Here is a 13,477-nt window from a genome sequence, read left to right on the forward strand (position 1 = left end):
GACTAGACATCCCTTGTGGTCCCTTCCAGCCCTACATTTCTGTAATTTCTATGTTGCAGTATTATCCAGCCTCTCTCTCTGGCCTTCCTATCTCCCACCAGAATCATCCTGCTTTAAAAGTGGGAGGAGGAGGAAGGAGAATCTTCTTCACTGAGCTAGGACTTTATCAGGTAAAGGGCCCCAAACCCAGAAGTCCTCAGTGCAGATCATCCACTGGGTCCCAAGATCCTAGCAAGATTGTGACCACCCTTGAAGACTATGAGTCTGTCCCTGCTACCATTAACTCAAAACAATCTTAACAGTAATTTACAGTAAGACTGGAACCTTTATCTGCACAGCCACCCCATTTGGAGCTTGCTGTCCGTTTCATTTTTCACCCTGATGTTTCACAGTAAACCATTAAAAGAATGGCATCTTCACCAAACTAGTAATCTTAAAAAGCACAGGCACAGTCCTCTCAGAGGAGAAGACTTCATTTCTTTGTTCCGTGTCTGTTTATATTTCAATCTTTGTAACTTACACCTTTTGATGAATCAGCTTTTTGCAGTATATGTAAAGTATTTCAAAGGACTCTTCTCTATCTACACAGCTTTAGACAGATATATTTCTCACTACAAGGTATGTATTAGTCAATATTAAGCAAGCAGTGGTAGACCTTTGCTTTTTTTTCCCCCAATTTTGTCCCACTGGACTTACAATTTTAGAAACAATGATGAAGGAACAAAGTTCTATCCATAAACTATATGCCTTTCTGTCAGGAACCAGGAAATATATGTACAAACAAAAGCATTTTAATGACATTGACTGGAAGCGGAATTTTCTTTTCCATTTCTACTTATTATTCTACTGCTGTGCTTGTTGTTGTTCCTCAGAACACTAAGCCTGTGTCTAAATTTTAGAGAAAGTGCAATTCCCCACCCCCCACAGCTAGAGGTCTTTTACATAACACAGCACTTTGGGAATGTGATGTCTTTATTTCAAGTGTGCTGTAACTGCCAAGTCAGTTAAGAAAAGTGCTAACCCGAACATAGTTGATATTAACATAACCCTCAAAATGCTAATCCCTCAAACTATAGCAAAAAGTCATCACAGAATTACTGATCTTGAACATACTAGAAATACACTTTGATCATCTGCTTAAAGTAAAGGCAATGATTACCACTTAAAGGAAAATCAGCTTTGTTGACAGGTTCTTTTCTATAAGATATTGGTTTCATTAGCAAATGCTGAACAAATTAAATTAATTGCACATAAGCATTGCAATTGTTCCCTCACAGACAAACATAACTCAGGTATCCTTCAATGAGCAAGAGCCAACAGAAAAACTTCAAAAACAGACTCCAACGAGAAATTGCTGAACTTGAATTGATTTGCAAACTAGATACCATTAACTTAGGCTTGAAGTGGGAGTGGCTGGGTCATTACACAAATTGAACCTATTTCCCCATGTTAAGCATCCTCACACCTCTTGTCAACTGTCTGAAATGGGCAATCTTGATGATCACTACAAAAGTTTTTTTCTCCTGCTGATAATAGCTCATCTTAATTAATTAGCCTCTTAGAGTTGGTCTGGCAACTTCCACCTTTTCATATTTTCTGTATGTATATATATCCTCTTACTATATGTTCCATTCTATGCATCTGATGAAGTGAGCTGTAGCCCATGAAAGCTTATGCTCAAATAAATTTGTTAGTCTCTAAGGTGCCACAAGCACTCCTGTTCTTTTTGCGGATACAGACTAACACGGCTGCTACTCTGAAAACTGTAATTTGGTTTCCTGGAGGCAGAGAACTCTGGCACTAAAATCAGAAGATCTAACCTTATTGGAACAGAAAGAATGAGTACAAATACCAGTGATTTGGTTCTCATTTCATGCAGCTGCTCAAGGCAGGGTTCTGCATAGGAAATTGTGAGTGTGTGTATGTTACTGGAAAATTTCAGTCCTGATATCATTGCTGGTAGAGATTTCTTTCCAAGATATTTTGACTCTTGCTTCACCCAGAGAGAGCGGTCTGCAGGGGGTAGAGTGTTAAATAGCAAGGAGAAAAAAGAAAGCTCACCAAAGAAAATATTATTACTGACTTGTTTCTCATGATGCTACTGGTTTAGTATTGCAAGCTGTTTGTGATGAAATCAAAGGTAAATACTTTTATTTTATAATGAAATTTGCATGGGCTCGTCTACAACATGAAAATAACCATATTTAAACATGGTTGTGGCCAAACAGTGTGGTAATATGGTTTATTCTGGTCTGTGCAGACAGATAAAACCATGTTATAAGGATGCTGAAAAACTGTAGGAAGATGCTCAGGATATGAGAGTATGAGGAGAGAAGAGGACAAAGGTTTTTCTCCTTGTTTTAGAACTGGAGTGAGTGGGAATAGTAGTCCCATCCTAGCTGTCTCCCAACAGTTGTCTTCCACTTCCTCCTGCCCTAGAAGTTACACACTCTTCCCTCCCCCCGCAACAGACCGTGCTAATGTTGAGAATCATTAAAACTGGAAATGAGTACATTTTACTGTCACAAGTTTTATTTTGGGTTATTTATAGTAATGAAGTAAACTTACGTAAAGTTGTGGGAGTGATTAAAGTAACCTGTTACAGACATTTTCCCTTGTTAAAAACTAGGAACAGCAACTAAATCCAAACTCAGCAAACATGAGCAGACAGATTTATTTTCAGAGGACATTAACAAGGTCATATTTTTCTACTGCACCACTGGCTTGGCCCCATTTAAAAACTCTAGTTCTCCCCCATAAGAATTGAGGTATGCACTAAAGTCTTCCCATGTGTTTTTATTTTATAAAGCTTGGAAGCAAAACTGAATTTGTTTCAGGATACGTATTGTTGAAATTCCCCACAATCCCAAACCTAGCTTGGTAAACATGGTAAATTTACACATTTCTACAAGAAGAATAGCACAAGGCAGGCACAAAGTTACCTGGTAAAGAGCTGCGATTATCCAGACACATGGATAAAATTCTTTCATATACTAGTTTTCCTGCCAAGAAAATAGGTTAATCTTTAGCAAATTGTAAAATGCAAATTGTGAAATAATGATGGTTTTCTACAGGGTCCAGGAATCTCATCTGCAAAGACTTCTTTGAACTCCATTATATTATGCTGCCATCTAGTGAATCTGAGAGATTTGAAGGTCTGCACTGAGGATTTTGCATGCTGTAATTTCTCTGTCTTAGTTTCACTAAGAACAAAGGCAGTGGATAGGTCAGATTACTCCAACCATCTCCTGTTGACCAGGAAATAACTTTTGGTGCCCCCCTCTTCACTGAGCAGTGATCCTGTATTATTCTTAGCAACTGTCAATAAGTAGAAAAGGACATAAAGGGGATATAAAACAACTGCATCTGTCACAGCACATCCTGTTAAACACCAACAATACATTTCAAGTTAAAAGGCTGTAATAAATCAGTTCCACACCGTTAAAGAAATCCAAGATTGATTAAAATTATTAATAATTAGATTAAATAATTCAGCAAAACATTTTGACCATTTCATAGTCTATATCCAATTAAAGAAAGCTTTTATAGCTCAACTCTTCCACAAACAGGAAGAGATGGAATGAAATATTGTTAAGATTTAGGAAGCTGTTAGGCGATAGAGTGATAATTTCCTGAAACATTACGTAACACATTATTTTAAGTTGAGATATAGTTTTAGATTTCAAAGTTTAGAGATCCTGACCTTTCCCATAGTTTAGTTTTAGCCTCTCATTGTTAAACACACAAAGAAAGTGCACCTTTTTCCTTTTGGAGATTTAAAGAAATGTGTTTAGATTTTTTTTTTTTTTTAAATAAAACACTTCCATTGAAGCATTGTTTGAAGAATGATGTACCTAATCTAATCTGTCTGCATTATTGTTTGCCTAAATGTTTAACTCAGTTACTTTTGGAATCCCACATACTAATTATGGCGTGGATAAACAGAGCACCTAATTTAATTAACGAAAATCTTCTTGACCTCAAGAGTCAGGTTTCTTCGTGCATTAAAAGAATATGAAAATATACTAAGGGAAAATGAAGAGCTTCCCATCTGCCCTGTGTCAAAGAAGACTCCCCCATCTACAATGGAGCTATGAACTGTGTTTGAACTTTGTCCCAGCTAAGCCAGTTTCACATAGTTTAGCCAACCAGTGAGCTGATGGAGTCAAATCATGTTCAAACTTAGAAATGTCCATCCATACTGCATTAGAAGCTGGCATAACTGGGACTGTGTTTAAATACTGAGCCCCAATTCTGTTTCCTGCCAACCAAGAACAGGGCCAAATGAGATGGCTCCAGAAGGGAGACAGGGCATAAGCCACTGAAAAGAGCAATATGCTGCTATTATCTGCAAATCCAAGCATTGGATCTGACTGGGAATATAATGATTTAAAGTTAGTGAAATTACAACTTTACATTTTCCAACTTATCCTAAATTTGCTTACTGTTATGGCCATTAAGCAAACCACCACCATCATCACCTCCTCCAGGAGGAGCTTGAAGAGAGGGTTATTATTTATACCTCAATAGAAAATCAGGAAGTTTTAAGCATAAAACATTTATATTATCGAATAAGGATTTAAAAAGCAGCTGTGTCCAGAAAACAATATTTTCCAGTTCTTTTCCTGCTTGCTTAGAATTACATGCAGAGACCAGGCTAGTGGCAATCCGTAAGGCATTTCCACAGATTTTAGTGTGGCTGATGAATGTTTCATCATGTTGGTAATTCCCAAAAACCCAATCTAAAATACCTGCCATATCAATAGATTTACTTGATTTAAAATGCTTTACTGATGGCAAGAGACTACCTAAAGATCTGATTCAGAGAGATACATCCAGTCTCCAATTATCCTTGAAATTATATTTCTTTCTTTTGTATTTGTGTAAGCATCTACCTACAAGGCAAAACAAGTATTGAAACTCCACAGAATTAATCTTGTATTTGTTGCAAATGTACTCTCCCTAGGAGAAGACAGCCAACTGAGACAATTGTTTATGTAATAATAAAACATAACCAACTATTTAATCATCTCAATTATTTTCCTCCCTAGAGTCTTTAGTTTTCTACAACTGGTAATTCATACAGCCATAACAAATGATGTTTATCTCACGACTTCACTTTAGTGGTACTCTTTGTATTACGGCATATTGTATGTATTTATGATTATTCATCTTTCAAGGTTATTCAGTGAAACAATATATTATTCTGAAACAGAATTGATTGTTGGCTTTCAGAAGTTACTTTGATAACTATTACATTTCTAGAACAGGCCACAAAGTAATGTACTTACTTATTCTTGTTAGGACTCTAAATTAAACATGTTCATTAGTAATATAGAAAAACAAAACAGAAAAATATTCTGATCCCAAACACAGCATTAAAGGGACATATCTATATATATCACTTAAATATTTGTTCTACTTAAAATTGTTATAAATAAGAGAATCATATGAAAATCTGCAGAATCAGTTAATGAAAATATAAATATCATTAACAGAATATAGCATATAGTGTTTTGCATACCCTCACAAAGAGACTTAAGGTACTGAACCAAGCAAACAAACAATACAAAGCCAAATACAACAAAAAACAACATGCCATCATTTTGGTTTCAGAACACATTGCAAGACCCAACTTTTTGCATAAGCCTTTCTTCACTAACCAAGGACTAAAGCACAGCACTCTGATGGACAGATTATAAAAATAGACCTAGTAATTTGAATGTTAGCAGATAAATAAAGGGAGGGTGAAGAGTAATGTATTTTATGGATAGAGTTAGTGCGTCCCAATTATGAGCCAGACGCTTAAATGCCATGGTGATGGGCACATTAGGGATGCCTCAAGGGAGTCTTATACAGAGGCAGAATGGAACTGAAACAAGACTGTATGGTTATTAGAGAGATAACAACCCAAATTAAGTTTTGAGGCAGTTTTCAAAATTAGGTAGGGAGGATAAAAAAAACACAATGCCCAGAGAGGAAAGAGATCCACAGGGGATACTGCCACAAAGGTTTAATCACCCACTGATCTAAGGAGACAGCCAATCCTAAAGGAGTGGACAGTGTCAGAAAGCAGAAACCTACCAGGACAAGACTAATGGAGAATCTCTCAAATACTGCCAGGCTCCTCATTAGAAGTTTTAAAACCCAAGAGGACCAGCTTAAAAATGATTTCACCAGTTCACCATGCACAATTGCTCAATCCAGTGACCAGGCATGCTTGTACATTCTGTACTATCTGTAAGTGAGAGAGAAGAACTGCTGGAAGCAATTCTAAGAAATTACTTTAGTTGACACAGCCTATGATTACAAAGGCTTATGTTACTGTTGCAAGATAAAAACAAAAATAAAACTAGAGATCTTCACCTGGTTCATTACTTTAAAACATGTTCAGTCAGTAAGTAAAGACATCAAGGAAGGGAAGAAACTCCTCATAACAATTCTTAGTACCTAGCAACACTTCCGCCTACCATGGGTTAAGGATGAGAAAGATCTGACATGTCCAGCCAGCAATGTCATCTAAGCATCTCTCCAGACCAGAAGTCAGTAAGGCCCCTGGACAAGATGTGCAGAATATCAATATACTTATAATACTTTGCTAAGAAGCTTTGTACATAAGCTAAGGAACTTACAGATAAGACAGATCCTGCAAGAACTCTGCATTATCCATCACCAGCAATTGACTCCCATCAGCTAAGGAACTAATCAAGAGCAATTCCTGACACAGAAGCTATATCCTTCAATTGCCAAACCAACCATCCATAGTCAATCACACTAAAGGCTACCGAGAAGACCAGCATGACCAAGATAGTCAACTGACCCCAACAATAGCTAGCATGAGTTTATTTGTGCCCCTAATCAATGGGTTTCAAGCCTAGAAGCAGCCTGAAACCAACCTGGAACATATCCAGGAACTCACTGGAGCGGAGGTGACCTGGAGCTGAAAAAAGTGAAAGTCTGAGATGGTCTGAGGGTGAGGGCAATTAGTAAGTGCTCCAGCATCAAAGGATGACTGAGGAGACTGGTAGACCTTTGCATATTTTGAAGATAGCTGGCTAACAGACGAGCTGTAAATCCCTCTTAATAGTATCACAACCGCACCACTATCTTCAAATAGCCAAAATAGACACAACTAGAGAGAGTGGATCTCAAGGAAGCAAAGATACAATAATCTGACCACAAATCACTTAAAGTCTAGTGAAGGGAGAGAGGACAGTCCAAAGGGACATGTCTATCCATTTCTCTCTCTCTACAGGCTGTGCTGGCTTGTCCTTAATGTCTTTGACTCATCAGACAGGGTGTTCCCTATACTATCTACATTTTTTGTAAAAGTTAAATCCTTAAAGCAGTTGATGTTAACTCCTTAAAACTCTTTATAGGTTCTATTTCTAGAATATTTTGTAATTCTACAAAAAAATTAATAAAAATGAATCCATCGTAGGTCCATTGTAAGTACTTACCAAATGTATCAAGTATATCTGTAATTAGAACAAATTTACTTGGATAAAACTGGATTACTGTTGTGTCCGAAAGAAGTTTAGAACACTAGAAAAGAAAGAAAAAAGGAACAAAGCTTTACCAGGAGGATACAAAATTCTGTTTACCCAATTTAAAGGTAGTCAGTGATGGAATTAGCAAAGGAGAGTGCCATATAAAAAGCCCTAGAGACTTTGGAATCGTTTGACAGAACACTGCAAGATACCTGCTGTGACAGATATTGCAATCACATGCAGCATCTTTGAGGATGACATTGTATTAAGTTTTTGAATGGTTTATGTATCATTGTGGGTCAGTGATTGAATGCAACTCAGCAGGGGTGAGTTACCACAGCTCCTCCAGGAACTAAACAGTTGGGGCAGAAGGGGAGATTAAGGTGAATCATTCAGGCACACCTGCAGCAGGGTACCATCCCTTGGTAAGGTTGGCATATACTGGTTCAGACTGGGTTTTCCAAAGACCGTCAGGTAATGAAAGGACATTGGTATAAAAGGAGATGAGTTTAAACTGACACAGGACCTTCTTTCTGATTCAGCAAATGGACAGGACCTTCCCTCTAAGGGAGACCCCAACCATTGCAGAAGTGTTGGAAAGACTTTGGCCTACTCTGACCCTACAAGACTGATGGGTGACTCCTGGTATGTTTAGTGTGCATTTCAATCTGTTCTGGGCTTGCTTTTTTAAAAGTGCTTTCTTTATAATGCTTTTGCCTTAAGAATAAGTTTGTTTGCTTAAAAAGAGTTGTGTGGTAACTTGTAACTGCTGGCAATACACTGGCCACAGCCCTTAGAGAGAAAGCAAAGCACAATGCTGGCCATTATGTAGACTGGCTTGCTGGTGTCACAGTGTCAGACAGTATCACAGTGTCAGACAGTGGCTGTGCAGCCTTTAGGAGTGGGTCCCTGCCCAGAGACAAGCAATGGCTTAACCTCACTGGACACTCCTGGAGTGGACCATGGAGGGGGAATACAGGTGCAGTTACCCTGAAACTGTCACACCTGGCTCTGGAGAATATCACCATGATAGTGCTGCTGCTGAAATGGAGACCATCAGTCAGTCTTCCCTCATGCTAAGAAATCCACAGCGCAGCATTTAAGTTGGCCTGGGAAAGGTTTATATATTCACTGAGGCAAGACAAATGATCTCTGATAGAGAATAGTGAGAAATACAAGGAAAATGCCGCCTTTTTTAAAAAAATATTTATTTAAAAGCATTTTTATGGTGCTAATCATAATCTGTCTTCCAAGCATCTATACGCAGCATATGCACAGCACATATCTAAACTAGGAAATAGATTATGGTTAAAAACATACTAGCTACCATATTTTTAAACACAACCTTGCATCTAGTAGAACTTAAGACCTTTTTAAGACCTTTTAAAACATGTCTGCCCGTCATGGTAACCATAAAGGGAAACCTGTGATCAACCACATCACAGACACACAAACACACAGTGGTGGACACTAAAGTGCTAAACTGAGTCAATGGTAGGTCTAAAGTCATGTTTAAAGGCATATTTGCTAATAGTTTAAACACAGCCTATTTCCTAGTTTAGATAGGGCCAAAAAGTGAAATATCATTTTACTTGAGCAGCATATGAATCCAATTACATGGTGACCAACTTATAAAACATACAAGATATGGTACATATATGGTAGGACACAGCAATAAGCCCTGATGTAGCCGAAATCTTTGGGAGAAGTTTACTGATAGTCAGCACCCGCTGTAGAAGAAAAGCAGGCTTGGGGGTGGGAAGAGAGGAGTAAAGGGACAAGTCTATCTCTCCAATATACTCTCTTGATAAACACAAATAAACCCTATAGCTTCACAAGAAATCTCTTTATCCTCCATGACAGGTTTCAGAGTAACAGCCGTGTTAGTCTGTATTCGCAAAAAGAAAAGGAGTACTTGTAGCACCTTAGAGACTAACCAATTTATTTGAGCATGAGCTTTCGTGAGCTACAGCTCACGAAAGCTCATGCTCAAATAAATTGGTTAGTCTCTAAGGTGCTACAAGTACTCCTTTTCTTTATCCTCCATGTCACCAAGAGGACCAGTAAAAAACCCACCCCAGTCCCTTCTGCTGCAGGATGGCCCTTCCCCTGCAATCAGGAGACAGTCTTCAACTGAATGGAATGAATACAGTGTAAGGGGGGTGGGGGAGAACTGTCTAAAAATACAATTTCAACTCTATTCCCAACATTCAGGAAGTGACCTGCTGAAGCATCACCAGACTGGAACAATACACAGAACAAGTATAAGTGGGACAGTCCTTTCAGCCTCACTGCTTTATTCACCAAGAGGGGATCTAGAGAGTTCACAAGAAAGAAAAGCTAGACCCTTCACTTCTGTGACCCAAGAGAACTATCTCCACTGTTGCCTGTTAAGTATGTACACAGTTCTCCCCTCAGGTAACAGATACATCCAAGCACATTATGGGCAGCCACCACACAACACACCTTTGTTCACTTAAACTAAGGATGACAAAGTTAAAGTGCTATTAAAATATATGTGCTCTCTCTCTTCAATTCGTATATTTTAATATATTCATTGTGAGATGAGTTCACCTAACTGATGATGAGAGTACATCTACATTGCAATAAAAAACCTGCGGCACCGAGTCTCAGAGCCTGGGTCAATTGTCTCAGGCTCGCAGGGACAAAAATTGCAGTGTAGATTTTGGGGCTCGGGATGGGGCTGGGGCTCTGACAACCCATGAGTGGGGGGAAGGTTTCAGAGCCCAGGCCCCAGCCTGAGCCCAAACATCTACACTGTAATTTTTGGCCCTGCAGCCCAAGCCAGCTTATGCTGGGCCAGCCCAAGCCATGCCACAGGTATTTTATTGCAGTGTAGACGTACCCAAAGAGAACATTAGTTTCCATATGTTCTGACTTTCCACTATCAGACCAAGAAAACAAGATATTAAATATGTTGACACTTGTAGTGGAGTACAGAAAGCTTTTAAGACAGATGCACAACTGCCCCCAAGATTTCTGATTCTCACACTCAAAAAATAGATACCATCACAGCAGCATTTGCTCTGAATCTAAAATTATTAGTAGGATGGGGCTGGAATTTTCCACAATAATCATGTGTCTCTAAGCTCTATCAAGGTCAAACCTGAAAGTTTCCTGCAGTCTTTTAAATTTATCACATAGCTCATTTGCGCTATATTTCCAAGAGAATTTTAGTGAATAATACTTAGTTGCTTTCCCAGTAATTCTTTGTTATCTCTTCTATGTGTACCAAAAACAAAACAAAACTATCACACACACAGACTCACATGCCCAACAGTGAACCCACAAGCACAGACCTCCCTCCCTTTATGGCACTGTGCACCCCCCAGGGGCACTCAGGATACTCCCTCGAAGCAAGTACTGCAACTGTACAAGCTGTTGCATGGAGTTGTGGAAGGCAAGGCTCTGTGTGTACTTTTCCATTTCCCTAACAAGGTTCTCTCACAATCTGGCCCTAAATCAAGCTACTTCTAGTGTTGTGATGCGGCTGGGTTTTTGCCCCCTATTGACAAATGTTTAATTCTGGGAATAAAGTAAGCCCCCGCCATTTAGTATGCTCATAATGTTGTACTCGTTAGGAAACTGTTTACCTCTGCAGTAAGAGGGAGTAGTAATATGTTTAAGAGTATCTCAAATTCAGAGTGATCCAGCAATAGTGAAGCTCCAGTAAAGGTATTCCCTCATTCACACTCTTTTCTAAATATCAATTTATTGCATTTCTGTTTCCTCCATCTCTTACCACAGAAACTGGTATAATATTTCAGTAACTGAAATATAGATGTAATTAATGCCCAGGCCTAGAATCAGGTAGGGATTAGAATTTTCATGGAGAATGAGGGTTCCTATGCGTGAGAAGTAGTTATGCATATAATATTAAACTTTTCTTCTGACATTACCCAGGGACCACTGAGAGTGTTGTTTTTTGGAGGTAGGTGGGTTAAGTAAATCACAAGATGGGAACATCCTCAATTTTGGTATCATTCTAAGAAACACGGTCTGACACAGAACCATGTCTTAGGATCTTCCTTTGACTTCCTCTGAAAATCCTTTTGTGATATTATATACACAGAAATCCCACAGGTACTACATTTATATTCCGTGTTTTCCTCTCAACAAAGGCATTGTAATATGGTATTGTATTTTCTTATGATAAAATACTATTAGGTCACCACACTTTTCATGACAATTTGCTTTTTTTAATAATATTGCTAATTCCCTGGTGCTACTAAAAGGCATAATCATCCAAATTCAAAGATCATTTTCTTAACTCTATTCACTCCTGATTTATGTTTCATTTCCTTTGTAAACTTTACCAGCATTTCCAACTTAAACAGCTTTCCAAAGGGGATCCGCTGCTGGAAAAACAATCCTGACTTTATGTAACCTTTCCGGATGACTATTAACATTACATCAGTGTCTCAGTTTCTAAGGTTGTTGCAACTTCACTGCACTCTGCCTCTGGCCTCATTTAAAGACAAATTCATACAAGTTTTAACATTCAGTTGTCCTATTTCTTAACACGTGCCATCTCCCCCAAAAGAGTAATTTACAAATTAATACAGCTTGAACATCACTAGAGAATCTTTGAACTGTTTCTGTGCTTAATCAGATTATTCAATTACTTTACTAAACCAGGATATGCAGAAAACAGCAGTTTACGCTAGCCATCGTTCCATTTTTTTTTTGGCGGGGGGGGGGGGGGAATCAGTGGCCAATAAAAATTTAACAACATTGGTTTTACTGACTCTATTGTGCAGTTTAACAGCCTTTATCAGTCTTTCATCCACTTCTCCCACAAGCACCTTCACGCTTTCTCCCATGTTACCCCTTATACCTACGAATCCCCTTTTCCTCCCCAATCAAAATCCCTAAGCACACCACCTTATCGTGTATAAGACTCACTTCCAAGCCGTGATTACTACTACTGATGGTCTTATTACACGTACGAATTGTGCACTCAGCCAGCCTAATCTAAACTTGCTTGTATTAAGGGTTTCCCTGTCCTCTCTTCTCTCTCCATATCCTATCTGTCACACCAACCTGTTGCATCTTGACTGTAAGCTGGCTGAGGCTTAACCTGTCTCTTGCTATATGTCTGGACAGAGCCTAGCACAATGGCAACCAGACCTGGCTGGGGCCTCTAAGTGCTACCGTAGTACAACTAACATTTTAAAACAAAATAATGGAAAAATAAGTCTAGGAGAAGTAGTACTGTTAATTTATTAGATTTTCAGTCTAGGCAGGCAGACGGCAAATTTTAACTGTGACTTGATCCAGTGAAACCTGCTGAAACAAGTTTTCCATCTAAATGTTAATTCATTTTTCCTGACTGTACTGAAGACTTGCAAAGTAAAGGTATTTTTCACTCCTTTGAATTATTAGGTATCCAAACCAAATAGATATCAACTTTAAAGGGGAAAAAAAAAATCTACCTAGAAACTGAGGACATGGCCAAAAGCAGGCTAAGTTATTGCCACAGGTGAACAGTAGTCTATATTTGGCATCAGTGAACACTTAGCATGGCAGCTTTCTACTCCACTTCACTCCAAGAGGTCCATCTCCTGCAAGACGACAACCTTTCAGGGAAACAATACTTGTGGCCAGTGATGACAAAAAAATGCTGAAGGATCTAACAAATTAGCATGGGCACCATACATTATAAGGAGATCAGCTGCCAGCAATATCAGTAGTCTCTGTTCCGTACCCAAAAATGAATCAAGATGGGCAAGGATAAAAGAAACCTGGTAATATATCGTCCCTTCAGTTGTGATGTTAGCTTCAGGCAACCTGCACGATCTCAGGAACTATTTTTATCCCAGGGTAAAGTTTCCCAGCTACTGCCCTCCAAGCCATTTATTATTTGTAGAGGATAGTATATCACATGTGTAGAATATATCCCAATATGATACTACAGTGATGAGCCCTAGATAGAGGTTTAACTTCAACTGATGTTTGACTAATAG

The 13,477-nt window shown here is 38.7% G+C and overlaps 1 protein-coding gene across 4 annotated transcripts in view; it reads right to left on the reverse strand.

Moving 5' to 3' along the window:
• Positions 1-13,477, reverse strand: part of VPS35L (VPS35 endosomal protein sorting factor like) — a 119,347-nt gene that overhangs the window by 84,126 nt on the left and 21,744 nt on the right. For all 4 annotated transcript variants that reach the window (XM_048866258.2, XM_048866257.2, XM_048866255.2 and 1 more), the window contains exons 8-9: positions 7,461-7,545; positions 2,943-3,002 (exon numbers count right to left, since the gene is read on the reverse strand). In XM_048866258.2, coding sequence (XP_048722215.2) covers positions 2,943-3,002; positions 7,461-7,545 — 145 coding nt within the window. The remainder of the gene's footprint in view (positions 1-2,942; positions 3,003-7,460; positions 7,546-13,477) is intronic.

Source organism: Caretta caretta, chromosome 10 (genome assembly GCF_965140235.1).
Source record: "Caretta caretta isolate rCarCar2 chromosome 10, rCarCar1.hap1, whole genome shotgun sequence".
NCBI lineage: Eukaryota > Metazoa > Chordata > Testudines > Cheloniidae > Caretta > Caretta caretta.